Genomic DNA, 25,143 nt, shown 5'->3' on the forward strand with positions numbered 1-25,143 from the left:
ATGGGATTTTGATGATGGAAGTTAGAACTTTCATGGAGAGACCGGAGTGACTTAGTGTAACAGCCATGGCGCTTCCTGTGCTGTAGTTGAGGAAGGTAAGGTACCTTAGCTTGCTTCACCAAAGAACGAGGGTCATGGTACAGGAAAAACAAAGTTAGGTGAGATGATAATAGACGGTAGTTATCATAAATCGACCACTGCCCGAAGCAACTCCACCCCAAACACACTTGTGACCCATCCAGGACGGACGCATGCTTAGAACCTCCCAGCACTACCACCCTCTTCTAGGTGGGTATCAATTATTCAGGACCCTCTTGAACCTCAGTCCCTCCCTCTATCAACGCGATCAACATCCTCAAATGATACAGCAGTCGCACGGCAACGGGCATGGTACGCAGAAGCAGAACCTGCCCGGGCACAGGCCGCTGCGTTCGCCGCCGCGCAACCCAAGCTCGGCGTCCGACTCCGGGTGCGGCTTTTGCGGGTCTATAAGGAGAAGGTACTTTGTCAGCTCTGTCTGATTCTCATTCTGAAATCTTGATCAAGCGTCGTAACTGGACATGAAGGCGAAGGGGGAACAGAAATGAATTATGGGGGACGCACTCATGGGCTGTGAGACTGGCGGCTGGGCAGTGTGCAGCGTGTGAAGCTGGACTGGTGCCGGCTGCTGGACGGTTGTTTGGGGGTTATTTGATGATTCCATGGTAACTGCAGTCGAAATTCGTCGCGGATATGGAGTTATGTCAAGTGTTTATCAAGCACTTGGCTGTTTCGAAAAATGGATTTTCTGCTGGGAAGCTGTTGATGTTTGTGAGGTTTGGAGGAGCAAGCTGACCCTCCCATGACGAGCCGTGGCTGACGTGTCGAGCTATGACGTCATCCCTGATGCTGCACAACGAAAACAGTACATCCGTACCAATACGAAGTAGCCCAGCACACATAACCCTAACACCACGCCCCCCAGTTCTGAGTGAAGAACCCCTGCCAAGAACCATGACCTGGTGCTACAGTGGAGTACGGATTAGAGACTCTCACTTGTTGGGATGGGACCATGTTTCAGGCGCCGGTGTGTCGATGATAGGGCTGAAAGCGCGAAGCAAAGGCTCCGCCAAGATGTGATGGTACAGTATCTGCATTCTGGGCCTCACTGCAGGAAGGCATATGTGGTGTTCTTATCTGTAATACATCAGTATGAGGGCTCTTCTTGAAAGAGCATGGCCCAGGCTTCCTGCCTGCTTCTCTTCGTCCCGTAGCTTGTTTCTCCTTGGGTACGGTAAGGTAATTTACCTGAGCAAGTTCATGACATCACCCAGAACTGTTTCGTCACATAAAGCCTCCCGACTATCAAAGCTCTGCTGCCTTACCTCACCTTACTTTGCTGGCCTGCTTGATAACATAGAATCGAAACTCGAGCAGTTCCAGCACTCGACTATTGGACGACCCAACGTCATCTGGAAATGATCGCTTTGTCCAACATCGCGGGGCCGGCCGCTCGATTTAGGGTTAGGCCCACCCCAGCCCACTTGGCCTCATCTTCAAGCCTGCGCGAGAGACCAGCGATGCCATGGCCAAGACAGACTGCAACTGGAGCTCGCAGCTTTTCAGACAATTCCGGCCCGGACAAGCTAGTAAGTATCGCTTGACTCGTTTTCCCCCCTCCTATCAGTCGAGGATTTTGCGCCCCGCTCACAACTCATCCGTAAAAGGAACGGACCGTGACGGACATATCGCCAAGCAAGAGGGAGACAGGCCGAGCCTCGGCTCCTGCGACTTCGACTCCAGGTCAAATAAAACGAAAGACACAGACCCAGATAGACGAGGAACTACGACAGAAGATGGAGGGGATATCTGGTGACGGGGGCGAGTCAGGTGTCGAGTACGAAAATGGGAAACCTGTGACCATGAAGAGGTCCGTGAGGGAAAACATGTTTAGATATATCTGATTAGCATCGGAACTATCATGATCGTTCCGTGGCGGTTGGTTCGTCCCTTTCAATCAGTTGCACCTCTCCTCCGGCCATGAGTTGTGCTGATGTCGCCTGAGAAGCTCTGAACGAGTCGGAAAGCGGCAGGATCCAACCTAGCTACTGTTGTCCCTCCGAAAGTGGATTGTTCTTTCGCGCTCATAATGGGATCTTTGCTTGGCAGGAACTTGGGAATCATGATTCTGTTCGGTCGTCTCGGATCATACGGCTGACCGTTGGCGCAAGTCGCTGGAAAATTTGGGGAGGCGCTTGTGGCTAGACAACATGATGACATGACCGCTCGCACAGACTTCTCCTTAGCGGCTGCTCCCGCCTCAGCCCAGTGCTCTGAATTACCAGGTTTTTGACCAGACGGAGCCATCGGGCATTGATTTCACGAGAACCGTGACCCATAAGTCGGTGAGACTGCATCAGAGCGCAAGGTTGCCGGACGGAGGGCCACAAAGAAAAGTTCAGGATGTTGATTGTTGACAAACACGTAGCATGTCTCACTCCTTTTATGTCCAAGGAGTGGATGGCACGAATTTTGCCAGCGCCCGGAAACCGGCCTTTTTTGCATCGGCGTTTCGCGATTGAAGCCAAGCCGGCAGTGGTGCTCCGCCGGGTCTAGTAACCACGCCCCTTAATATGTAAACGGGCTTGGCCAAAGCTCCCCGTTACCACTTTCTCATGTACATTCCCTCCAACGATCGTCCTCGGAATGATATAGCCCGAACCAGACTATACCCGACGTTGAGGATGCGGCGTTCAAAACACCGAGCCTGGATTGTGTTGAAGGGCCGGGAAGGATAAATACACCAGCCCGCCGCCCCCCCGACACCTTAAGTTCCACAAGGCACAGGAAATCAACCACAACCATGGCCCAGTTCGCCCTCTCCCTCCTCACGGCATTAGTTGCCCTCACCTCGGTGGCCCAAGCCCAGTGCGGCTCCGGCTCGCCTCATGCCACGGTAACCGGCTCAGGCACCTTCACGGCCAACCGCGGCTCGACGCGGGTGTACTCGGGCTCCGACTACCGCGCTGCCATCCAAGCCGCCCTGGATTCCATCAGCACCGGTCAGCGGGTGGCCGTCATGGCGTCCGGGTCGATCGGCGCCAACACCATCACCATCACCAGTGGCAAGATCTTTGAAGGGTGCGGCACCATCAATGTCGCCAGCCGTTCCGGCCGGGGCGCCATCGAGGTCACCAACGCCAACGACGTGCAGATCCCCTACCTCACCATGACGGGCTCTCCCTACTTTGGCCTGCGTTTTTCGGGCACCCGCAACCTCAGCCTGGGCAAGATTACCTTGAATCTGAGCGGCGGATTGGGCATCCGCTTCGACCGTGACCGGGCCGCCAACTACAATGTCAAGATGGACGACATCCGCGTCACGGGCGCCGGCAGTCACGCCGTCGAGACGTGGAACATTGACGGCCTGACCATCAACCAGGTCATCGCGCGGAACGTGGGCGAGTGCGGGCTGCTGCTGCAAAAGACAACCAACGCGCGCGTCGGCCTGGTCGACGCCAACAACGCCGGCGCCGGCACGGGCTACGCCACGCTGCGGTTTGCAAACGAAAACGGGCGGCTCTCCAACGGCAGGTACGACACCAACGTCTACATCGACAAGGTGGTCTCGCGCGGCGGCGGCCGCGGCATCTTTTGTGTGTCGCAGTCGGGCGGCGCCGTCATCAACAACGTGGACCTGGCCAACAACGGCAACAACGCGGTGCTCATCGAGAACTGCTACAACGTCTCGATCCGTGGCGGCACCGTCAACGGCGGCGGCGAGGTCCGTCTCGCGGCGCGTTCCGAGTTCCCCAACAACAGGGACATCTGGATCACGCTCCGGGTCGATGGCACGTCGGTGCGAGAGTCGCCCTGCGGCGAGAACACCAACTGGTCTCTGTCGGGCAACGGCGCGAGGAACATTTGCTAGGTCGGGTGTATTTGCGAGCACTTGAGGTCCAGTGATCAGAGGCCTGAAATGATAGGGATTGGGATACTCAAAATCAAATCGTATCTTGGTCCCTGGCTACTCTGCCAGTCATTTCAGGGGAGGTTCTCTGAGCCATGGCGAGCGTGGGACACGTTCTCAATTCATGCTCGGTCAGTTCTTTGCCCTGCTGCCTGTTTCTGTGGCAATCCAGCGTGTTGTTCACTTGAATAAAAGATGTGGCGATCTGGTCTTGACATGATGCACTGCACCGCCGCGATATCAAAGGGCCGGCTTCTCAAACAGCTTTGATTCCATATGCACCTTCACCGCCTCGGCGTTCTTGTCCCATTTGGGCCAGTTGTAGGCCCTTGGGGAAGTTTTTGACTTTGCAATCTCTCCCGTGCAATAGCTCTCAAGGTCTTCGGGGATCTCTATCTCGTCTGACGAACTGTTCGATAAGTCGTGGTAATAGTCGAGCAGTTGCTGGAGCTCTAACATCAAGAGTTGTAGTTTGCTGTCGCGGATGTGGACCAAGGCCGGATGGTACATGGTCCACGAGCGGCCAAAGTCGACAAGCTTCTCGCCAGGGTAGTTGCCGCCGTGCGGGTCTCCTACAAATATGCTCAGCGAATAGAGGTTGTCCAGGTCTGCCCACATGCGTTGGGCGTCATGGGAATTTGATGCGTTACTAGAGACCAGTTTTTTGACGATGGCCCGGACGGGCAGTCCGCGGTGTTCCTCGTACCGCTAGCAGATATTGTCGCCATCCGGCGTGCCCGCGTTGGCATAGGGGAGCAGACTGGGATCGCCCGTCACTTTCCGAGCCAACTCGGTTTCCTGCTGGTGAGTGAGGAGGAGATAGCCGTAGGCTTTGACGGGCAGATTCTTGCGCTGCCTCTCTTTGAGTCGGCTATAGGCACGGCACTCACAGTTGAAAGGGTCAAAGTAAGCGACATAGGGCTGCGAGTTGGTGAGTGGCCTCGTAGGGTCTCCGTCCTTATTTTTAACGGAGAGTTTCCGAGTGGCAGAAGTAGAACTAGGGAGGACACTCCGAGTTGGAGCCCGACTTCACTGGGCGGGACTGAACCAGTGTACGGGCATCATCACGTACCGCCTTGCGGGCGAACAACGCCCCTTGATCTTGACCTTCCAGACCTGAGAGTCCACGTCCTCTCCCGCCGAGAAACTCGACAAACTCATTGTCGGCCCGGGCGTTTGGAGTGAAACAGGCTAGTTTAGGACCCAGAACGCGGGGAAGCGGCACTGCCGGCCGACTGGGAACTTTGTGAAGGGGAGCGAGGCGGGAGATCCACGAGCCCATGGTGCTGGCGGGTGAAGTCGGGCTTACTCGGAATTTCAAATTCGAGGTTAGGAGCTGGAGCGGCAATGCGATGGACCGTGGACAGGCAGGAGAAAAGTGCCGAGACAGTGTCGGATTGATTCTGATGTTGAGGGGCAAAAAGATCTTCTTCGTGGCTGCAGAAGCGATGTTGCGTGCCATTGCCAACTGAGACAGCGGAACTTGCGGCTGAACCTGTGGCCACCCGCTGCGCCGGCCCCCTGCCCTGGGGGCCACCTTGGATCAATCCGGCCCACAAACAGTGTTGGACCAGAGCCGCGAAAATGTGAGATGACGCAGTCAAATGGGCGGTTCTGAAGGTGTGGAAAAAGAGTGAGCTTAGTGTCCGTCTAACAAAGGAAAGGAAAATATGGGCGTTTAGTATAGTCCCCTCTCAAAAGTCTGTTGGATCGGCAACGGCTACAGGCAGGGCGGTCTGAATCATGGATCTGGGTGTTGGAAGTGGTGGCACTTGTAACTCGGAAACTTACATAAGGTCTGGGAGGCACCCAGGCAACTTGGAGAAGGAGAACAGAACTCTCAATTGACAGATTCTGGGCTGCTCCCGGGCACTCGAAAAGGTTCTGTTGGATTGGGGCAGGTGGTCAGTGTAGGAAATACCAGGTATCGCGATACATTAGAAACACATGGCAAATACCCTCTCCTTGAGAGGAACGTGCTAAAGTGGTGGTTCAGTTGGATGCTCTTATTCTTTTCTGAATAAGGGGGTGCGAATCTTGCAGCCGCAGTAGTGGTCCTCGAGGTCCTAGACCACGTGACTACTACCCCTGTAATAAACCTGCCCTCACCCGGGTCCCCTGCAAGGACCTCACTCTGGCGTAGATATTCCAACAGTTAGGGAGGGCAGTTCAGGGGTGACTAATGGCTTAGCACCAAGATTCTCAGGATCAGGAAGAGGCCCTGCAACTTTGAAACAAAATAGAATAGACGCGAGAATCCATCATCAATCAAGCAGTTGTCTATCTCTTTGTGCCCGATTGCTACGGTGCGGTAAATTCGTAGCTGTTGACTTTCCAACAGTTTGGTTCCTCGTGCAACCACACCAATACTAGAGGATACGCAAGCCCAATTCCTGTGCCTCGTCACAATTCCTACCTCTAACCATGCTAACAATTCTTTGCAATAGCTCTTGCTGCTTATGCAAAATCATTTATAGGTCTAGTGATAGCAACAATGCCGGACATAGTCCCTTGTAATATCTGCTGCCCCTGCGCGTGAGAAGCAGCCCTTGGAGCATGAAGGTAATATGCGGTGTAGCTGTAGCCTTCTGAAGCCATTTCCGGTTCTAGCAACAACAAGGGTGCAACCATTCCGTCTTGGCAGCAAGGGGTAATAAAGCGAACTGCTGTCTTGGCTCAAGCTACATGAGAATGGCTTCCCGGATTTCTGAAGAACTTGGGGTGTTGGAAAGGAACTATCAGAACCAGGGATGACTTAGGCTTAACGACGTCTATCTCCAGCGCTACCGTGCGCTGTTCACACTCATGAATTCTTGTATCCAACATGCAGTGTAAGTTATGGCTTTGCTGGACCTGGTGTTGGAAGACCAACAGCAACGTATTAACGGCATCGCAGTGGTTTAGACGCCTACAAAGATTGAGGTGCAACTGATGGGAGCCGCGGAGAGGGCAGCTGGTCGATTGAAGCTGGGTGTTCTCCAAAACCGTGGTGGAGCCTGACCAACACTGTCCTGCCAAGTTGCCTGCCCCCTATATTGACTGCCGTCAAACCTGAGGACGAGGGTAAGCTGCAGCCAATCCACCACCTGGCTGCCCAGCTCATGTGGTCGATGCACAACAAGCAACCAAATTATCCAGGAGTATCTCTAATTGTACGGGGTCGCCGACCTAATTGTACGGGGTCCGCACAGAACCCCGGAATTCCGCGACACCTGTGACAGGCTGAGCCTCGGCCAAAAAATACTCCAGAGCAAAAAGATCGGTTTGAGCGATTGGGGATAATGTGTATTGTGGCCTTGGGGATCTATCGCAGGGAAATCAGGCATCTATTCCTATCTGTCAACTAGCCTAGGGGGTGTCCGGCGCTGGCGTCCCGAGCTGTATGGCTGCGCTAGACGCAGGACCCGTTCCTCCTCGCTCTCCACTATTTTGCTGGCCTCGTCCCTGCCCACGATCTCGTCCCTGTCCCTGACCTCTTCCCTGTCCACGACCTCGTCCCTATCCACGACCTCTTTCCTGTCTCTGACCTCTTCCCCGTCTTCCTATGGTCCCCTGGATCCGCGACCCTGTCCACGTCAGGTAGTGGTGGTGGAGAGGGGTGAACCTTTGTACCTGCTATTGCAAAGAATTAGCCGACGAGCAGTAATGGATTCTCACTGTCTAGGTAGGGATGATAGGTAAAAGGGGCAACCGTGATGGGGCCGTTGCTCAGAGGCCACGAAAAAAGGGGGAGGCTGCCCATAAAGGGGGTTCTCAACGCGGGTTAGGGTTGGACGAGGGTTGCCGAGGCTCAGCCTGCCACAGGTGTGGCGGAATTCAGGGGGTCGGTGCGGACCCCGTACAATTAGGTCGGCGACCCCGTACAATTAGAGATACTAACTGCTTTTCTGGTCCATCACAAAGAAGCGCAGTTGCTGTTGTACTGTCATGGTGAGCTAGAGCCAAGGGGTACGTCGGGTTTAAGAAGAATAATTAATGAGAAAGGGAGGAAGGGAATTCTAGAGCCAGAGGAAGAAGGGAAGAAGGAGCTCCGACGGTGCGAGCGAGCCCGCACTACGCATCCTCGACGACAGCCCCGAACGACCCACGCCAACATTCTGCCTTTGTCTTCATCGACAGGGGACGGAATCCTAGCGCCAACAATGCATCTCTAACGCGAATGCGCGGGAGGCGTTCCCGAAGACTCGACGTGTGTGAACGAAGTAGAATGGGCAACGCCTTCCGGCCCCCGTCGCCGGCGCCGTTTGTAGTCGTTACGGAGGCGGCGACGGTCCGGGAACGCCAACGGGATTGCGTCCGGCAAGACACCGAGCGAGCGATGCGCCGGGTGCGCTAATTTGGCAAGCGCATCTCAGAAATTTGCATGAAGCGGACAATGCAGGCTGCCAACAAAATGGCCAGTCCAATCAGGCGGTCTTTCTAATTACTGCAACTATGGTTGAGCAGCTAAGTCGCTAAGTGCGGGGGCAGGTTCAACCCCCTTGGGCTCACTCAGGTTCAAACGATTATGACCGAGTCCGAGTCACTGATTGATTCCCGGCTTGCGTTGTCATTTCTTGTCCGTCTCCGTCACCGTCCTTCTCCTGCATACAGCATGAGACCCCTCGAGACCACCACCTCCGAGTCCGCCACCCCCACAGATGAGCGAATTCGTCGGCTCCCACATCCCCCCCATACGCCATCCTCTCCCACACGTGGGAGCATGAAGTAACCCTTCAACAGCTGACATCTGCTGCTGCGGACTCTATTACTTTTCAAGGCACAGCCGGCTTCCGCAAGATCCAGCAGACCTGCGCCGTCGCGTTCCACCGCGACAAGCTGGAATACGCATGGGTCGACTCGTGCTGCATCGACAAGACGAGCAGCGCCGAGCTGACCGAGGCCATAAACTCCATGTTTGCCTGGTACCGCGACGCCGCCGTGTGCTACGTCTTTTTGGCCGATCTAGAGCCCGGAACGGAAGAAGACCTGCAACGGAATCTGCCTGGTTGTCGGTATTTTACCCGTGGCTGGACGTTGCAGGAACTGATCGCGCCGCGGGTGGTGGCCTTCTTCGACAAAGGATGGAATATCAGGGGCTCCAAGACCCTCCTGTCTGGATTGATCAGTGTTGTTACGGGCATTCCTGAGGCGCTGCTTCGTCATGATCCCAGTTATCGAACTATGCGGTCGCGAGGAGGATGTCGTGGGCCTCTAGGCGGGAGCCGACGCGGGTGGAGGATATGGCCTATTGTCTGCTGGGCATATTCGCTGTTAACATGTCGCTTATCTACGGCGAGGGCATCAAGGCGTTTACCCGGCTGCAGACGACTATCATTCAGAGCACGGCAGACCTGAGCATCTTTGTGTGGAAGGATGACGGCGCTACGCGGCGGGAGTATTCGGGCGTGCTGGCCCAGTCGCCCCGCCAGTTTGCCGGCTGTGGCGACGTCGAGTTGCTCCCCGGAAACTCGGCCCACGCGGACGTTTCTATCACGACTCGCGGTATCCAGACCGAGGCCAGTCTGCGGTTGATCTTAAGATGGAATGGGCGCGGGGAGACGTCCGTGCTTGAGACATTTTGTTACGTGGATGGTCACATAGTGGGCATTTCTCTGCGAAAGATCGGCGGCGACATATATGCTCGACACCTGTCAAAACACGTGTCTTAGCCTGGATGAGGGACAACTCCGACTGGAGACACATACATACAGTCGGGCGCCGGTTGAAACAATCCGTTGGCTACCAAGCTTCAGACGCTATGTCCTTTCCGGCTTGGCTCCGACCCTGTGGTCGGTAACCGATACTCGGCACTCCAGGTTAATTGGGGGTCATTCAAGGGTGTCAGGTGCAGGTCAGTGCCTCGGAGCCACTGGGATCCCTACCATTATGTGCATTTTGGCTGTAGCATCGGATCGAGAGGCTGGTGTGCTTTTTTTGCTGTGGGCAGGATCCCTTCAAGCCCAGGTTTGTTCACCACAGTGCCAGTGAAGATGTTTCTGGCCTCTTTCGGATGGAACCAGGGACCAATCGCAGTGGTGCTGGCGCGACTGGATGACCGGAGCCACGCGGCAACGATGCTGCTGGAGTCGCAGCTGGCGTGCATAGGCTTTGAGGGCTCCCAGCAGGCTGAGTCCATCGTGAGAGACCTTTTTGGCGACACGATAAAGGGTGAAGACATCTACACCGAGTTTGGACTTGTCAAATACTGTCGAAATTTTCGAGGACCAAACAAGTTGAAACCGGACGCCGGAATGGCCCAACGCCGTCAGGGGCTGCGGGCCTTTCCGACACTACGCATCCGCCAGGAGGCGCAGCCGGACGTTTGCGTCAATCCAATCACTCTCCTGGAGGTGGATTATACTTGGGAAAATGGCGACAGTACTCGCGGCCGGAAAACGTCTCTGGGCCTGCGGGAGACTTCCTCCCGGAGTTTCTCAAGGCAAGCGGGAGTGCCATTCTCGATGGGAAAAGTTATAATTGGAAAGTCCTCTTCTATTAAGCAGTAAGAGTGGGATGACAATATTACTCGACTGGGCGGTGTGGACTGCAATGCTCCTGGCTTTAGCTCTACGCAGTGGATGAAAGGAACGACTGTTGCACCCGTAATGCCATGTAGTTTGAGGAAGAAGCAAAAACATCTGGCTGTTGACATGGATAATAAGAATGAATTCCTGGGAGGGGGTAGCTTGAGGTCCGGATGCTCCGCATCGCCAGCCGATTTCTGCGGAGCCGAGAGCTCGGCGCCGGTTCGGGTGAGTCCTGGCATCCTGCGGCACCTCACGCGGATGGCTAGTCACAGAGCGTCCATGCAAACGCATGCCTAGAAAACACAAGCGTATACTGCTGAATGAAATTAAGCTCCTTTCGTCATTCCGCCCCATGATGTATTGAACAAGAGCCTCAGGACTTGCAAGCGGTATCTTCCCGATCCATCTGGCGATACAGCTGAAAGCAAGTTGGTAGCACTCGATGGTCACTTCCTCATCCCCATACTCCTTCCAATAAAGACTGGTTGTCAGTAGCACGATGTCGTAATCATGAAGCACAGAAATGGTTCAAACACATCATGAAAGACTGGCCCGCGAAGTCTCCCGCGTCCTGTGCGATGTTCGTGTAACGGATATTCTAGTATGAAAACAAATACCACGTTTCAGTCATCCTAGCTTAAAAGTCAGGCCTTGACATCTGGCTGAACTCGGGAATTTACATTTATGCCAGTTCCACCTCTTCCGCAGAAGCCCTGAGCCAACGAAACGGCACACCATCTGACGGCGGTCAGGTGCTGCGTTTGTACTGCACTGGGACTTGGTTTTTGTTGAGCCGCCGTGTCTACTGAGGGCATCGCCAGAGTATTTAGGATGTGCCACTCTCAGCTAGGAATTCCGTTTACCATGGAACCTTGTTGCTATGCCTACACCGACAACCACTCCCGACCCCTGGAAAACAGTAGCATTACCCAAGATCATCGTAACATTCTCAATACCGCAACGATCTGAGACTATTATGCCTTGGAGCCCGCAATTGCTACCCTATCAGGGGTCCCCCTCGCCAGCAAGAAGCACACTATACACCTCGCGGGCTTGCTCCCCACTAAGAAGCCCGCAGTTGCTGCCATATTGGCGGTCTCCCTCGCCAGTACGAAGCACATACACCTCGCGGGCATACTCTCCTCCGAGGACAAACACGTACACTTCCCGTGCGTACAGGCCCCCACGCACTAGCAGCTACTCCCGGGCCTACTCCCCGCACCGAACGAGCAGCTACTCGTGCGCCTACTCTCCCCCTCGAACAAGCTCTTCCCGGGCACACTCTCCACCCAGAACGGGTAGCTACTACTCCCGGGCATACTCTCCACCCAGGACGAGCACATACACCTCGCGGGCGTCCTCTCCCCCTCGAAGAAGCAGCTACTCGCGGGCTTACTCCCCGCCTCAAACATCTACTTACTCCCCCCTCCGCACTTCACGAGCCTATTCTCCAATCCGCACCACCAGGGCCTACTCACCACCCCGACGAACCCGCTCCCGCTCCAGCTTCCGCTCACGTTTGTCCTCCGTCGGCAGATCCTTCTCTTCGGCCCTCGAATCCGTCCCCCGGGACACCCTCCACGACTTTGGCGACGCAGTGGGCAGCTACATGGCCGACCGGCTCGGGTGGAGCGAGCTGGACGGGCGGTCGACGGATCAGAGGGCGGGCCGGGACCAATGGAGCGAGAGGGAGGGGTATTTTGGGTATTCTAGTATGGCTTGACTTTTGATATCATTGATCGTTGGTGGGGTTGCTGATAAATAGGGGAGGGTAAGGACCGGCATTGCATTCGGATTTTGTTTTCCCTGGTTGGTTGGCAGATGTTGCTGGGTGAGTTGTGGCGGGGTGGTCGGGTAGGACAGTCGCTTGGACACCAAGCACTGCGTTAACTTCCGGTCTACTGGTCACAGTGGAACCATGAGCTGTCTTGAGACTCAATCTGATGGGGCGGGGAAGGGGGTATTGAATGATAACTCGACTTACGGTAGATGTACTGAGACAACCCATGACTGATTCATCCCCCGTAGCCAACTGCTCACTTGTTCGGGTCCGCCCCCTTCTCAATCAGCGCCACCACCGCGTCCTCCATCCCCTTCTCGACAGCCAGCCGCAGCGGGCTCAGACCCTTGGAGTCGCATTGCGAGACATTCGCCCCTTTGTCAATCAGCAGCTTGAGGGTATCCATCCGCCCACCCAGAATCGCGCAATGCAGCGCTGTCCTGCCCGTCGAGTCATAGATATCGATGTCCCCGCCCTTGTTGAGCAGAATCTCAAGGATCTTGACCTGCCCCTTGTAGGCAGCCATGTGGACCGGCCCTGTCGGCTCGCTCGGCGGCTGCGGGCCGGTATTATGAAACGTCGGAGGCGGCACTGGCGCCGGCTGCAGCTCGCCAAAGGTGCCCCTCTTCCTGCGCTCGGACCGCTCCTTGCGCGACTCGACTCGCGCCCCGCCGGCCTGGATGCGGCGGTAGCGGCGGTAGCTCGCGAGCGACTCCATGTTGCCGACGTTGAGGTCGTGGTTGTGCAGCTCGCAGCGCGGGTCGATGAACCACTTGCAGCCGTCGCGCTTGCGCCGGACAATCTTGATGCGCGTGGGGCAGCCAATCTTGTGCGTTGGCCGCTTGCGCTTGCCCGTGCCCATGTTTTTGCAGATGCCGCTGCGGTCGCACATCAGGTCGATGCGCACGAGCGGCCGCTCCGGGCCGTAGCCCTCCCAGCACGTCTTGGCCCGCGCACACCCGGTCTGGATCAGCATGTACCCCTGAGCGATGCCGTACTCAATGGCCGCCTTTTGCGCCTCCTCGCGCGTCTCGTAGGGGCCGAGAAGGAGGGTCGGACGAACAGCCGGGTAGTGGAGGGGTTTTACGTCCTGCACCAGAGGCGCGATGTCCTTGGGGCCATCGGAGGCGGCGCCGTTTGCTTCGTTCGTGTTCTCGTCTCCATCCTCGTCCGCACCCGAGTCGTCCCCCTGCAATGACTCATCCTGATCATCGCCGACTTCTTGTTGATGTCCCTGTCCGTTCGTGTGCTGCTGAGAAGTCTCGCCAGGTTGGGGCTGGACGAAGCGCAGGCTATTGGGGGGTTCCGGTTGTCTCCATGGGTTAGGAGTGTAAGGGGACTCGGCTCTCAGTGTGGTCTTCGTGGGATCGATGGTATGATACACAGGCTGTGGAGCCCTCGCATTGGAGTTGTACGCTGCCAGGTAGGCTTGCTCGGCCTGGCGGAACTGCTGGTCCAGTTCGTCCTGTTGGCTTTGGAGTTGCTGGGCTTGGGGCTGCTGCTGGGCTTGTTGCGGGATCGGCCGTGGTTGTTGCCGGGTTGGCGTCGACTGGGGAGGGCGGGCTGGAGGTACCTGGGGTGGATGGATAGGCGTCTCGACGCGCGCTCGGAGCGGAGTGCGAGATTGCTGCGGTGGCCGCTCCTGCTTGGATTAGTGCCATCGAAGACGAGCAGTGAGTTCAACATACAAAGGGAATAACGGGCTGAAGACCTTGAGCGGGTTGGAATTGTTGGTTCACGAACGAGTTCGACATGGTGGTGGTGCTGGATTGGCCGAGTTTGCCAAACGCTAGATTACCGGACATCGGTATTCGCAGACTCGGACTTGGACTTGAGGTTGTGCGGGCGAATGTTAAAGCGGGGCGATTAAAGGAAAGTTGATTGGCTGCGCGTCAAGCAATAACGGGTCCAGGGAATGGGTCAACTGAGAGTGTATGGGAGCGTGTTTGCGGTTGCAACACCGTTGCCTTCCAATTTCACCAGTAAACCGCCAGGCGACTGGATTGGATAGATTCGGATTAATCCACCGTTGCTTTGTACTAGCGTCAGCCATCACTACTGCTACCTGGTGTACCGGTTATTTCTCCCTCGTCAAGAAGGATGTTACCTATCATACAGAATTGTATGCAAGATACATTCTCGGCAACTCGACTAGAATCTCAACATCGCGAGCATGATAACCAGCCCTCGCAACTGCTATCGACGACGACGACAACGACGATGCGAATGAATTTACTCGCGTGACCTGGGCCGGGTGACTCACCGATTCGATGTGGGTAGTTGGTCTATTGAGTGGTGGTGGTCTTGCGAGCAAGATCATGATCTGCAAATTAAGTCTTTCAATCACTATAGGTATCCTCCCTGGTTCTCTGTATCTCTCTAACACTCTATATCTCTCAAGCTCTCTTTATCTCTCTAGCTCTCTATATCCCCTAGCTCTCTTGCTCTCTGGTATTACCTAATCTCCGTTGCAATACAATACACCGACTAACGGATCTGCAGGTGTCTTCGTATAGCCGGCCGATTGCATCCTCCGTATCAATAGACCTCTGCATCCTCTGTATCAACCGCCATCCGCATCAACCGCCCTCCATATCATGTAGTTGAGATCGAGTCAATTGATGTTCATCTTCCGTGCCTTCCAACCGTGCCTACCCGCGATTGTTAGCGTGAAGCCTCCTGTGTGTCTGAGCTAACAGAGACCCCTGTTGCCTGGGCAAGAGGAATCACCGTTGCTGTTGCAAGAACCGTTTGTTCAGAGATAACCGCCGCTACAGTTACTTCGCCAATAACGGTTGTGCCAGGCAACCGTTGCCCAACCGTAACTTCCGGCCCCAGATGCCCTGGTACGATTGTAGCCTCCATCAATTCAATCCTGACCGCTTTTCTCTCTGGTGCACAACTACACAATCCCTCAGCAGGGTTGAGTCATCTCTGTTAACCGATGGTTCGCCGGACGAAATCCCGTTAACCGTCACATTTTGGAGCGGGAAGTTCCAGGGAGGTCCCGGTCTCTGCGACTTCGAGGCTCGAGGGGCCGAACTTCACCGCACGAATCTCCATTGCTCGTGGGCGCAGAGCATACATTGAGTACACTGATTTGAACTTGAAGTAGAGATTGACTCTAGAAAATTTACAATTTCGTCGAACTGCTCCGGTTCCCTTAACCAATCGCATTCCTGCTCCGCACTGGTATACGCCGTCCATGAGACCTTCGCCCCGACATTCTTCAACACGCGTGCCGCCTACTAGTCCGAGCTCGATATCCACATATGCATCGTCCGTTCCGTGAGCCGAAAACGCTGGAACAGGATGCCGGTTGACCTCAGAAGTGCCACGCTGGTGCAGAGCCCGCCTTGCGGAAGCCGTCATCGCCTTCACGAATGCATCTGCTCACTGACTTGATCGTCGTCTCCCATGATGTATCGTCCGTTGAGATACCGCTAAAGGCCATCGGCGAAGGGGAGCCAGGTACTTGCGCCCACGAAACCTCCCAATCGTTGGGCGACGTCGCCGTCGCCTGCGTAGAGCAACGTCCACACTGCAACCGCGCCTCCCTGATTGATGCCGCCCAGCGCAACCCTGTGAGCTGCGCCTCCCAACTTCTTGTCTCCTTCTCTAACAGACGGGCCAGGTACTGGACCGAGTCGTGAATCCCGGCTATTTGCAAATCCTGCCTTTTGGTGACGTCGGTCAGAGAGTGTGCCTCGAATTCAGGCCGGCATTGTCTCCTCGAAAGCAGTGCTCCAAAGCTCGGGGAACGAAGGAAAGACCCATCGCCAAGTTGGGAGCTGTTCTTGCAGTGTGTTTCCGTTGGACAGTTCTGATTCAAGCAGTTCTTCGGCAAACTCTTCCCCGGTGCTGCCGCGGCCATGAAGCAAGATGATGGTGTGAGTGTGTTCTGCCGAAGGCTCTGAATTAGGATGTGAGACGGGGCCGAATGGTAGCATGTTGGACGCGCCGTGACATGCAAGGCGGAAGAGAAGGGGAGAGGGGCAGATGGCCTGGTCTCGTATGTCCGTGGACCGATAGTCTCGATGCAATTCAGAGAGCAAAGGTGTTTGAAGAGAACCAGAGCGCAAAGGTGAAGTCGAGCTGTCAGCAAGATTCTGAGTGCCCCACAGCCGTTTTATGACGCTGGGCACTTGGAAGCCAAGCTACTCACTCGCGGAATCGTGGTTACCATAGGGCGCCACCAGCATGTACAGAAATGAAAGCCTAGGAGACTTCGAATACTGTAAAATACTTCCTCAAGTTGAATACTTGACCGTTAAGATACTCAGGTGACTCACTTACAACCAATATACCTTTACTAGGAATAAACTCCTATAACTAAGCGAAGGAAAATTTCTAAACTTAAATCGGAGTATCTAACGGACGTTTCTTCCTAAAGAAAATCTTAAGCTGAGAATGAATGTTAAAGGAAAATAGGTGATCTTTCCCCTTGAAGAAGGTCATTTAGTTGAACAGCTCCTTGAAATTGAAGAGAGTTGATTTCTGAGCTGTTTAAGAGACGATCTTGGCGATTATGGAATACTTAACTAACGTTACCAGAGCAACCTATCAGCTATCTTGCGTGGTGAAGTATTTTACAAAAGTTGAACTGAGACCCTAGCTCTTTTTTTCAGAAGTGTATGGCGCCCTATGGTATCTTTTATTTACGACGAGCTATCCCCATTGTCACTTTCATTATCGCTTTCAACTCTTAGACCCTGCCGCCAACACGAAAGACTAGCTCCATAACTGCCCAGCCTCCTGAACATGGGCACTTCGCCGCAGGCTCGCCAGAGTGTCAAAGCCGCCTTGAGCGAATCCGGTAGAGGAGCAAATCAACGAGGCGCGTAAGCTGGTCAACACGAGCACGCTCACAGGCTGGCGTCGAACTTAAGACCAACTCGGCCGCCAATCTGGCCAAGGCTTTGAAGCAATAGGCAGACACGTATCCACAGCTTCGTCGCCGCCTTGAGCAAGCCGCGCAGGCGAAAGCAAAAGCGCCAGGGAGCGAGGATCAGAGTGACCATTGCCTGGTTATGACGCATGGAGGCCTCTATCCCAGAAACATCATGGTCGACTGGTGCGACGAGGAAGGCGCTAATCTGAAGCGAGGGGAGAAGAAGAGGACTCGGATACTCGCGCTTCTTGCCTGGGAGTCGAGCGGTTGGTATCCGGAGTATTGGGAGTTCGTCAAGGCCCTGTCCACAATCAATACGCGGGGCGAGTTGTCCGACTGGTTTCAGTACCTCCCAACCGACGCAATAGGGACATGGCCAATCGAATTGGCCATCGACTCACTCCTCGACCGCTGGCTTGCATGAGGCTGGCGGTTAGGTAGTTCGAGATTGATACCTGGGGAATGAAGATGGGTCGACAAAGGTAAGATGGTGTAGGTACCAATGTATGTCTCCACTACGGCGCCTATTTATACCTACCTCCTGGAATGACATGTGCGGGATATCAGCCAATGTGGGCGCTCGAACTTGGCTTGGGGTGCCCACTGGTACAGCCCTTGGGCATGGCAAGTTGGTTGCTGGACTCTCTGGGTGTCGTGACTGCAACGCCGGACATGGGCCCCTTGATCTGTCCCTTGGTGAGACGGGGCGAATCGCTAGGCGATCTCTGAGGCACGAACCAGGTATTAGAATTCAGACGTCAGGCCCCAACGTTGACCGCAAGGACGGCCTGAAGTCTTTATCAAGCCATCTCCCAGCTGTCCTGAAAGGGTCAATGTCCTACACCCTGACCATCGATCGTCCTCGACGAATTCCCACTACTCCTCGAGCTGTCTCTTTTTTGGAACCCCATCGCAGTGTAGAATCATTGTACCTCAGTCTTCGACGACCTTCGCTTGTATTTCTGCCGTGATCATGGCGCGGGCGCCATTGCGTTGCCCGGCTTCATCGTCCAGGTATTCTTTGTGAGGCCTCAGTCTAAGGTTTTCCCTCCCTCGCTATGCCCACCGCCGTCTATATCCCTATCTACGACGTCTACAATGAATGGAATCCAAACCATTGGGCCATTTTCTTGGAGAATCCCCAAAACGCAATGTCATTCCTCAAGTCGGCGACGACAAGGGTGGCGTCGGCTACTACGTTGAGGAGCCCATCTACGACAAGGAACCAGCGCTCCTCGCGCCATCTCACTCCACTGAGGTTGGCACCACCAGCTCAACCAATTACGAGAGCGCCATTGCCCTGCTTCAAGCAACGCGGTTGACAACGAGAGCACTACCTGGAGTTGCCAGGCCTGGGCGATGGAGGCTCTGGACAATTTAGAAGAACTGAATATGTTCACTGGAAAGAGCAGTGGGAAGAGGAAGGCATTGAAGAGAAGACAGAACTTTCAACAGCCGGAAATTTCAGAGATTGGGTGGCCGAGGGTATCTTGGATCATGGATCATGTGTACTGGAACAATGCGGATGAGCGATGAAGATCACAGTAAGGCACTGTGATGTGTTGGAAATTTGTTCGCATCAGGTATCTTGGAAAGACTCGACTTGATTGCCTCACTTACAGATTCTAAGCGCGTCCAAAAGGAGCAGTGTATAGGGCCACTGGCCAAGCTCTTCCACTGCTTCCGTGACACCCGCCACATCCGAGTCGACTTCTGACTTACATTGCTGCGAGTAACGGCCAATTTCCCATGAACAGGATGCAAATGCCATGCTCTGCCTGCTCGACACTCGATCTGAATTCCTCTCCGAGACATTCAAGAAGAGACTTCAAGAAAGGGGGGAAGCGGGTGAGGTTGCATCGATCTAACCTTGCTGGCTCTGGGCATCTGCAATCCTACCTACGGCACTTAACATCAAGACCGTATTCGGCAGGTTTTCGGGGTCCCGGAACAATAAGAGTTCTGGAATCAGCCTACTTGAGTTTAGTGCTTATTATTTGGATCTTGCGCGAATCTGGAGTCCATATTAGATCTGATTCCATCATCAGGCGAAAAGTAAGACTAGGACCGGGAAACCTTCGGACCGGGCCGAGACGGCCCAAAGTTCCTACTTGAACTTAAATCTTTGAGCGGCACATCGGTATCCAAATACGGTTGCGCGTTGGTGAGCTTACATCTATCCTCTAAACATGAGTCTGAATCACAGGCACGTGGGCATGCATAAGCGGTTTCAGTGGCTTTGGAAGCACTACAGCTGCTATATGGATTACCTCTCTTCGGATGAATTTGGGTTTTAAGAAGTAGGCGTCTCCTGTCACTCTGAGTGATGACATGCACCACGTGGTCCCAAATCATCGCGTTGTGTGGCCTCACAAGCGCAAAACTGTTCTGGGTTGCTCATCCTTCTGGCCGCAGGTCTGCGATGCCCCGCATTCAAGCTGTAGAGGGTCGAAATGGGAAAGCGAATATGGAAGGGCAACGGGATTTTGCATGCATTGAGATAACATGGAGCAAGATGTGATAGTGACAATGTCGGTGTAAGGTATATATAGCGGCCTCTGGTACGGAGTTCTGGATGATCTCAACACTCAAGTCATCAGCTCAAATTTGATTTGGTTCAGAAGTCCAAGTCGCAGTAAGTTTCACAGCTCACGCGATCAAAAGAAGCCGCCTAAGCTGACTGGCGCGGAATGTTTTAGATTCGCAACCGCCACCATGAAGCTCACCACCATCGCCGCCGCCGCCGTGATCGCCCTGGCCGGCAACGCTTCGGCTTGGCGCGTATACCTGCACAGCTTCACGGATTTCCGCGGCCTCACCTACACAAAGGCAGGCCCGGGCGGCACAGGCAGCAAGTGCCACAACCTTCCTGAGGAGTACCGCTACACAGCCAACTCGATCACGTACTACGCCTACAACAGCCAGACCAACCCCTCGAGCCGGTGCAAGATTACGCTGTACGATACGCCTGACTGCGACACCGTCATCAAGGGGCCTTCCTACAGCGTGGACACCAAGAAGGCGCTGCCTGAGGACTGGCGGAACCGGGTTTATGCATTCAAGACGGAGTGCTGGGCTGTTTAGGCTTCAGGAGCTTCTCGGGCGGGCTAAGGGGGACAATCACCACTTGAAGCTATCCGGCCTATGTCGGAAATACATGCTCAACAGCATGAGGTACATATCTTCAGCTTCAACCGGGCGGTCCCCGTTCAAAACATAGATCTGCGCGTCAAACGTGAGTGACTGGAGGTACATGCATTCACTTGTACACAACGCAGCATCATCCATCACCGGAACTGATCGTGTTCCATGTGCAAGACAAATCCTCCTACGTTCATCTATAGATCATCCCGCTCTTTTTCGGACCCCTACTTTTGTCCTCCTCCTATTCCCTGTCCGCCCCAACCGCCTCCAATTCTTTCCCTCCACCCCGGTGACCCCAATTATACCTCCACTGCCGCCCCTTCCTCCTCAACAAGCTGATGCACCACGCCCCCCGCCGCCCTGACCCCATGCGCAGCAGCAATCACAGCCTGCTTGGCCATCTCGCACACATCCCCCGCCACAAACACGCCCCGAACCCCGTTCGCCTGCAACGTCAAACTATCAGCCGCCACGTCCCCGCTGAGCTTGACCTCCAACCCCAATTGCTCGATCAGCGCCTCCCGGCCGCGAGCGCGCATCGCGGTGCGATGGAAGAGCATGCCTACTTTTTGCGGCGAGCCTGTTTCGAACTCAATCTTCATGCCCTTTTCGAGGTGATTGCTTACGAGTCGGCGGATGCGCCGGGTGTCGAGGCGGATGCCGTTGGCGAGGGCAATGCGCAGGGCAGATTGGGTCGGTTCGTCTGAGGGGGCCGGGCCGTCGGTGTAAATGGTTGTATTGGCTTTGTTGAAGCGCAAGATCATGAGTGCGTAGGAAAGGTAGGACGGGTTGGCGAAGGTTAGGATGCCCGTGCCGTCGGGGTGGGCCTGGGTTTCGTAGCCGTCGCAGAAGGGGCAGTTGTGGCTTCGTGGTAAGAAGTCAGTGTCAATCTGGATCGTGATGATGGGTTCAAGTTGGGGAAAGGGGCTTACATGTTGTCTGGCCAGTTCTCTTTGAATCCCTCGATGTCAGGAAAGATGTCTTCGGTTCCCGTGGCGAGGATGAGTTTCCTCCCGAGAAATGCCTGGCCGCGGGCCTCGACGGCCTCGAAGCCAGTGTACCCCGGGAGGATCTCCCTGTTGTTGACGCGCACGACACGGCCCTTCATGAAGGAGACCTGGGTCGAGTACTTCTCCTGGATCTGCTGCCGCGCCGCCTCGCGGAACTCTTCCGGGTGGATGCCATCCCTCGAGAGAAAGGTGTGCATGGCTTCGACCCCCTGGTTGCGATACTCGCCCGAGTCGAACAACACGGATGTGCGGCACACGCGCGCCAGTGCTAGGGCTGCGGACAGGCCCGCCGGGCCACCGCCGATGATGATGGCGTCGAAGATCTTGGGCGCGGCCATATTGTTCGGTTCCTTTTTCTGCAAGAATGGAAGGTAAGAGCAAGAGCGTACAAGGCTAGAAGACACAATCTCTTGATCGGAATATTGTCGTAGATTCGAGGTGTTGAGTCCGATGAAGTTCTTATGATAATTGGAGAGCATCTCATATAGCTTATAGTAGCCGCTAGTAAATGGCTCTGGGCTTATAAGTCTCCGAGTTACGTTTCTCTCAATTTTCCGTTGATTTGCTGAGCTGTCCCATCGACTTGTAATGTCGGACACTTGTTTTTTCCTAATCAGGAAGTCAGGTTCCGTTCTGGGAAATACAGGTGTAAAAGTCTCCGATGGTGATTCAAGTTGTCTAGAGTTAAGCTGCAGGTAAGCCGGCTGTCTCACTAAGGCTTACAGCGGTACTGCAATACCAAGTCTCCGATTAGGTCAGGGTCTAACAATGCCTAGTTCTCACTGCCCATTTTAGGTAGTCTTGTTGATCCCCGGCTTCTACAACATAAGGTGACATCTTAAACCTGAACATCGATCTGAACATCGAGGTTCTAGTTGCTAGGATGGCTGGGCTTGGCAGGAGAGGAAAGCGTTGTGACTATGGAGCGACGGTAGCCACTAACGCTTCAGTGTACTGAGGTAATCGGCCGGAGAAGTGCGTTTGCAGCGGTCAGCCCACTCCGATCCGGTGTAGGGCGAGCGGAGCCGATGCCGCTCCGGCTAAGGGAGCCTGACTGTGGAAAGACAGACGTATTAACTATAGCAATCAGCTGAGGCAATCCATCATTTTTGCAAAAACCTGCTCCCTCCATGAACCTCTACTTAGGGCGGGCCGTGGTCCCGAACGGGGAACGGATCACTCGCGCAGACAAATGGATCCACTGCGTGCACCTACTTCTAACTCAGGCCTCGGGCGAAGTGGCCGCCACCATGTCATACCCCATTGGAGCACCTCAAAGTGGTGGTCTCGCCACGCAACACTTATCTTGGCCCTAGATCGAACACGGACTGGAGTTGGAGATGGCCTGTGGATCTATCGAGATGAGGCGATGTCTTAAATAAAGAAGTGGTCAGTGCTCCTTCAAACACAGCCGCCGCCGGGATGCAAAGCTGCCGGATTCAGGATCACGGTAATTACTACGGTAACTTGAGTTAGAAACATATTGTAACGTTAGCCTTCATAACTTTCATGCCCAGCCAAGCTACACCGCCCAACTAAAGGCATGTGTCTCGCAGTGCAAGAGTCTAAGTAGGTAAGGAATAGTTACCATAACTCCAAATCAAAGATACGAGAAACTAGAAACGCAAGTACATCCAGAGTTATTCATTCCATCCATCCAGTTTCCATAATGTTACAGCTCTTTTTTTCCATTATAAGTCATCAGCTGCGTCAAGAAACTGGCCATGAACATGCCAAGGAAGCGACAACATAGTCAAAGGAGATCATTCCATGTCATGAGGTCATTGAAAATCCAAAGATGAAAAGCAAGAAAATGCAACATAACGTTACAACAAACAGCAAATGCAGACAAACGATCAATCACGTCGTCAATCCATCATTCATCCATCTCCCTGTCTGTCTGGCCCCGTATCGCTATCTAAAAGGGAAGGCTCCAGATTAACCCGTCTAACTGCCATCAGATCTATACGCTCGCTAGCTGATTTGCTCACTGGCTTAACATCACGACGTCAGGCCATACCCAGAAACATATCGCGCATTAAACTCGATATCCAAATCAGCGCAGGTATTGTCGAAACGTCTAGTGACGGTAACACCTCCCGGGATGACGGCTCTCGTACTGGATCTCACGCTCGACGACGGGGCCGTCGTCGTAGTCGACCGAGTAGCGGTGGCGGTGGTAATGGCGCTGGTTGTGGTGCTCATAGTCGTCGCGCCACTCGCGCTCTTGGGCGATCTCGTGGGCGCGCTGCTTACAGGCGGCGCGGATGCGGTTCGAAAGCCGCACCATGCGGAGGACGTCCTCCTTATTGGACACACGTGGTCAATCTGCTGGTGGGAAGACATGTAGAGAAGGGGCCGCTCGAACTTACATAGGACAGGGACTCGACGATGTAGAAGAAGAGCTCGGTCTCCTCGAACTCGTAGTTCATCTGCCTGGTTGGCCTCGCGGCAGGCAAATGCCTTGGTGATCTCGGTCCCCAGGTCTGCTGGGGGTGGTGAACACCCTCGGGGTTCCCATGGCGACCAAAGCGGTACGCCAACCGGAGACGCTCTCTTCCTCGCCATAGAGCCACAGGGCAGCCCGAAGGCAGTCAACACCATTGCTGGGGTAACATCCCGGCTCTGAGCAAACGGGCTCTCCGCGAGCCACTGCCAGACTGGCGACTGATGGCACACGGCAATGCCGATCTCGAGTGCAGACCGGTCTAACTCCCACTGTACCAGTGCGAACCAACCCGGCACTGGCTACCTAACGTCGACCGGGTCATGGAGATGCAGCAGACCATGCTGCAGCAACAAGCATCTGCAGTAGCAGCGGCAGGTCAGAGCATTGACAAGGTGCTACCGCCGCCGAAGCTGGTGATAAGACGGTCAACGAGTGCCATGTCCGGTGTTGTATGCACGGCCGATGGCGAAATGGTAGGTAGTTTCACTCGCTGTCGGTTTGCCAAACTGCCCATGTCGAAGCTTGAAAAGATGTTGGATGCGGCAAATCGCAGCTCATCGGGCGTCAGTGCTGTCGTCAACTCCAGCCACTGGTACTACGTCTCCCGAATCATTGAGTGCCAGCGCGGTAACGGAAGACAGGGGCACCGTCACGCCCGCAAGGAGCATCTCATGTCCTCCCGCTCGGGGCAACAGCGGGCCACTCTTAGCGCTGCGAGGCATAGTAGCCGAGTACATGGCGGTGATTTTGATCCCGAGGATGAGACCGAGGAGGTGATGAGTCGTTTGCCTGGATTATCGTGCTCGGTCCGCGGGCCGGTAGTAGGCTGGATGCCGACGAAGAGGGGATGATGATGCTGGGCAAGGCGCGTACGGCGACGTATTACCTCCCGCTGGAGACGTCGCGGCTGGTTAAGGAGGGCAAGGAGCTGGGGCAAGCGGATGAGGTTATTTTCGCGGGGCGAAACTTGAAGCAGAAGAATATCTCGGTTGGACTGCTGACGGGGGACGTGATTGACCCGGGGGGTTACTATGAGGACGCCACGGTGCTGGCACTCATTTTGGTCCGGAGCCCTAGCTTGACGGTTTGAACTATCGAGTTGGGGAACCGAAGTCTCCAATGCTCCGCATAGCAACACTGCAGGCTTTCCTTCACTCCGATCACCAAACCTGACTTTGAAATGATAATCCAGCATTTGCCATCTGACTGTCACATACGACCATACCTGTTGGAGAATTCGGGATCCCGTCCGCTCTCCCCTAGACAAACCAACAAGGGCTCGAGTAGTAGTTGGGTCGGTGACGACCAGCGAATGCCGAGTGTTGTATGTTTTTGCTTTTGTCCTTGATTTCCTTTTGCCCTTGATTTCCCTTTGCCCTTGATTTCCCTTTGCCCTTGATTTCCCTTTGCC

General features: G+C 54.7%; 11 protein-coding genes across 11 annotated transcripts; 6 read left to right on the forward strand and 5 right to left on the reverse strand.

The window, feature by feature from the left end:
- Positions 1-975: 975 nt before the first annotated feature.
- Positions 976-2,281, forward strand: N657DRAFT_610784 (uncharacterized protein). The gene is made up of 2 exons (XM_062790340.1): positions 976-1,628; positions 1,707-2,281. Exons 1-2 carry the CDS (start codon positions 1,458-1,460, stop codon positions 1,941-1,943), a joined length of 408 nt encoding a protein of 135 aa, XP_062650530.1. The 5' UTR covers positions 976-1,457; the 3' UTR covers positions 1,944-2,281.
- Positions 2,282-2,842: 561 nt separating this feature from the next.
- Positions 2,843-3,910, forward strand: N657DRAFT_630727 (pectin lyase-like protein; the record flags this gene model as incomplete). Its single annotated transcript, XM_062791000.1, has 1 exon — positions 2,843-3,910. The coding sequence occupies one exon, from the start codon at positions 2,843-2,845 to the stop codon at positions 3,908-3,910; it is 1,068 nt and encodes a 355-aa protein (XP_062650531.1).
- Positions 3,911-4,189: 279 nt separating this feature from the next.
- N657DRAFT_653195 (uncharacterized protein) lies at positions 4,190-5,231 on the reverse strand (the record flags this gene model as incomplete). Its single annotated transcript, XM_062794379.1, has 3 exons — positions 4,190-4,657; positions 4,727-4,899; positions 5,078-5,231. The coding sequence occupies 3 exons, from the start codon at positions 5,229-5,231 to the stop codon at positions 4,190-4,192; spliced, it is 795 nt and encodes a 264-aa protein (XP_062650532.1).
- Positions 5,232-7,799: 2,568 nt separating this feature from the next.
- On the forward strand, positions 7,800-10,688 carry N657DRAFT_668795 (uncharacterized protein). The gene is made up of 7 exons (XM_062795458.1): positions 7,800-8,276; positions 8,672-9,058; positions 9,103-9,531; positions 9,685-9,782; positions 9,879-9,895; positions 9,965-10,281; positions 10,311-10,688. The coding sequence occupies exons 1-7, from the start codon at positions 8,109-8,111 to the stop codon at positions 10,428-10,430; spliced, it is 1,536 nt and encodes a 511-aa protein (XP_062650533.1). The 5' UTR covers positions 7,800-8,108; the 3' UTR covers positions 10,431-10,688.
- Positions 10,689-11,296: 608 nt separating this feature from the next.
- On the forward strand, positions 11,297-12,382 carry N657DRAFT_175354 (uncharacterized protein). The gene has a single exon (XM_062786086.1). It carries the CDS (start codon positions 11,339-11,341, stop codon positions 12,179-12,181), a length of 843 nt encoding a protein of 280 aa, XP_062650534.1. The 5' UTR covers positions 11,297-11,338; the 3' UTR covers positions 12,182-12,382.
- On the reverse strand, positions 12,297-14,183 carry N657DRAFT_175378 (uncharacterized protein). Its single transcript, XM_062786087.1, has 3 exons — positions 13,927-14,183; positions 12,443-13,880; positions 12,297-12,359 (listed from the first exon to the last, which is right to left on the reverse strand). Exons 1-2 carry the CDS (start codon positions 14,041-14,043, stop codon positions 12,495-12,497), a joined length of 1,503 nt encoding a protein of 500 aa, XP_062650535.1. The 5' UTR covers positions 14,044-14,183; the 3' UTR covers positions 12,297-12,359; positions 12,443-12,494.
- A 1,262-nt stretch (positions 14,184-15,445) lies between these two features.
- On the reverse strand, positions 15,446-16,705 carry N657DRAFT_175433 (uncharacterized protein). The gene is made up of 3 exons (XM_062786088.1): positions 16,535-16,705; positions 16,404-16,483; positions 15,446-16,139 (listed from the first exon to the last, which is right to left on the reverse strand). The coding sequence occupies exons 2-3, from the start codon at positions 16,422-16,424 to the stop codon at positions 15,564-15,566; spliced, it is 597 nt and encodes a 198-aa protein (XP_062650536.1). The 5' UTR covers positions 16,425-16,483; positions 16,535-16,705; the 3' UTR covers positions 15,446-15,563.
- A 2,927-nt stretch (positions 16,706-19,632) lies between these two features.
- On the forward strand, positions 19,633-20,298 carry N657DRAFT_175478 (uncharacterized protein). The gene is made up of 2 exons (XM_062786089.1): positions 19,633-19,764; positions 19,829-20,298. Exon 2 carries the CDS (start codon positions 19,845-19,847, stop codon positions 20,211-20,213), a length of 369 nt encoding a protein of 122 aa, XP_062650537.1. The 5' UTR covers positions 19,633-19,764; positions 19,829-19,844; the 3' UTR covers positions 20,214-20,298.
- Positions 20,299-20,572: 274 nt separating this feature from the next.
- Positions 20,573-21,621, reverse strand: N657DRAFT_653198 (FAD/NAD(P)-binding domain-containing protein; the record flags this gene model as incomplete). Its single annotated transcript, XM_062794380.1, has 2 exons — positions 20,573-21,137; positions 21,206-21,621. The coding sequence occupies 2 exons, from the start codon at positions 21,619-21,621 to the stop codon at positions 20,573-20,575; spliced, it is 981 nt and encodes a 326-aa protein (XP_062650538.1).
- Positions 21,622-23,363: 1,742 nt separating this feature from the next.
- N657DRAFT_677504 (uncharacterized protein) lies at positions 23,364-23,715 on the reverse strand (the record flags this gene model as incomplete). The annotated part of the gene is made up of 2 exons (XM_062795993.1): positions 23,364-23,588; positions 23,656-23,715. The coding sequence occupies 2 exons, from the start codon at positions 23,713-23,715 to the stop codon at positions 23,364-23,366; spliced, it is 285 nt and encodes a 94-aa protein (XP_062650539.1).
- A 458-nt stretch (positions 23,716-24,173) lies between these two features.
- N657DRAFT_687182 (uncharacterized protein) lies at positions 24,174-24,822 on the forward strand (the record flags this gene model as incomplete). The annotated part of the gene is made up of 2 exons (XM_062796874.1): positions 24,174-24,515; positions 24,575-24,822. Exons 1-2 carry the CDS (start codon positions 24,203-24,205, stop codon positions 24,820-24,822), a joined length of 561 nt encoding a protein of 186 aa, XP_062650540.1. The 5' UTR covers positions 24,174-24,202.
- Between the last annotated feature and the right edge of the window lie 321 nt (positions 24,823-25,143).

Source organism: Parathielavia appendiculata (assembly GCF_033297405.1).
Source record: "Parathielavia appendiculata strain CBS 731.68 unplaced genomic scaffold N657scaffold_2, whole genome shotgun sequence".
In the NCBI taxonomy this organism is placed as follows: domain Eukaryota; kingdom Fungi; phylum Ascomycota; class Sordariomycetes; order Sordariales; family Chaetomiaceae; genus Parathielavia; species Parathielavia appendiculata.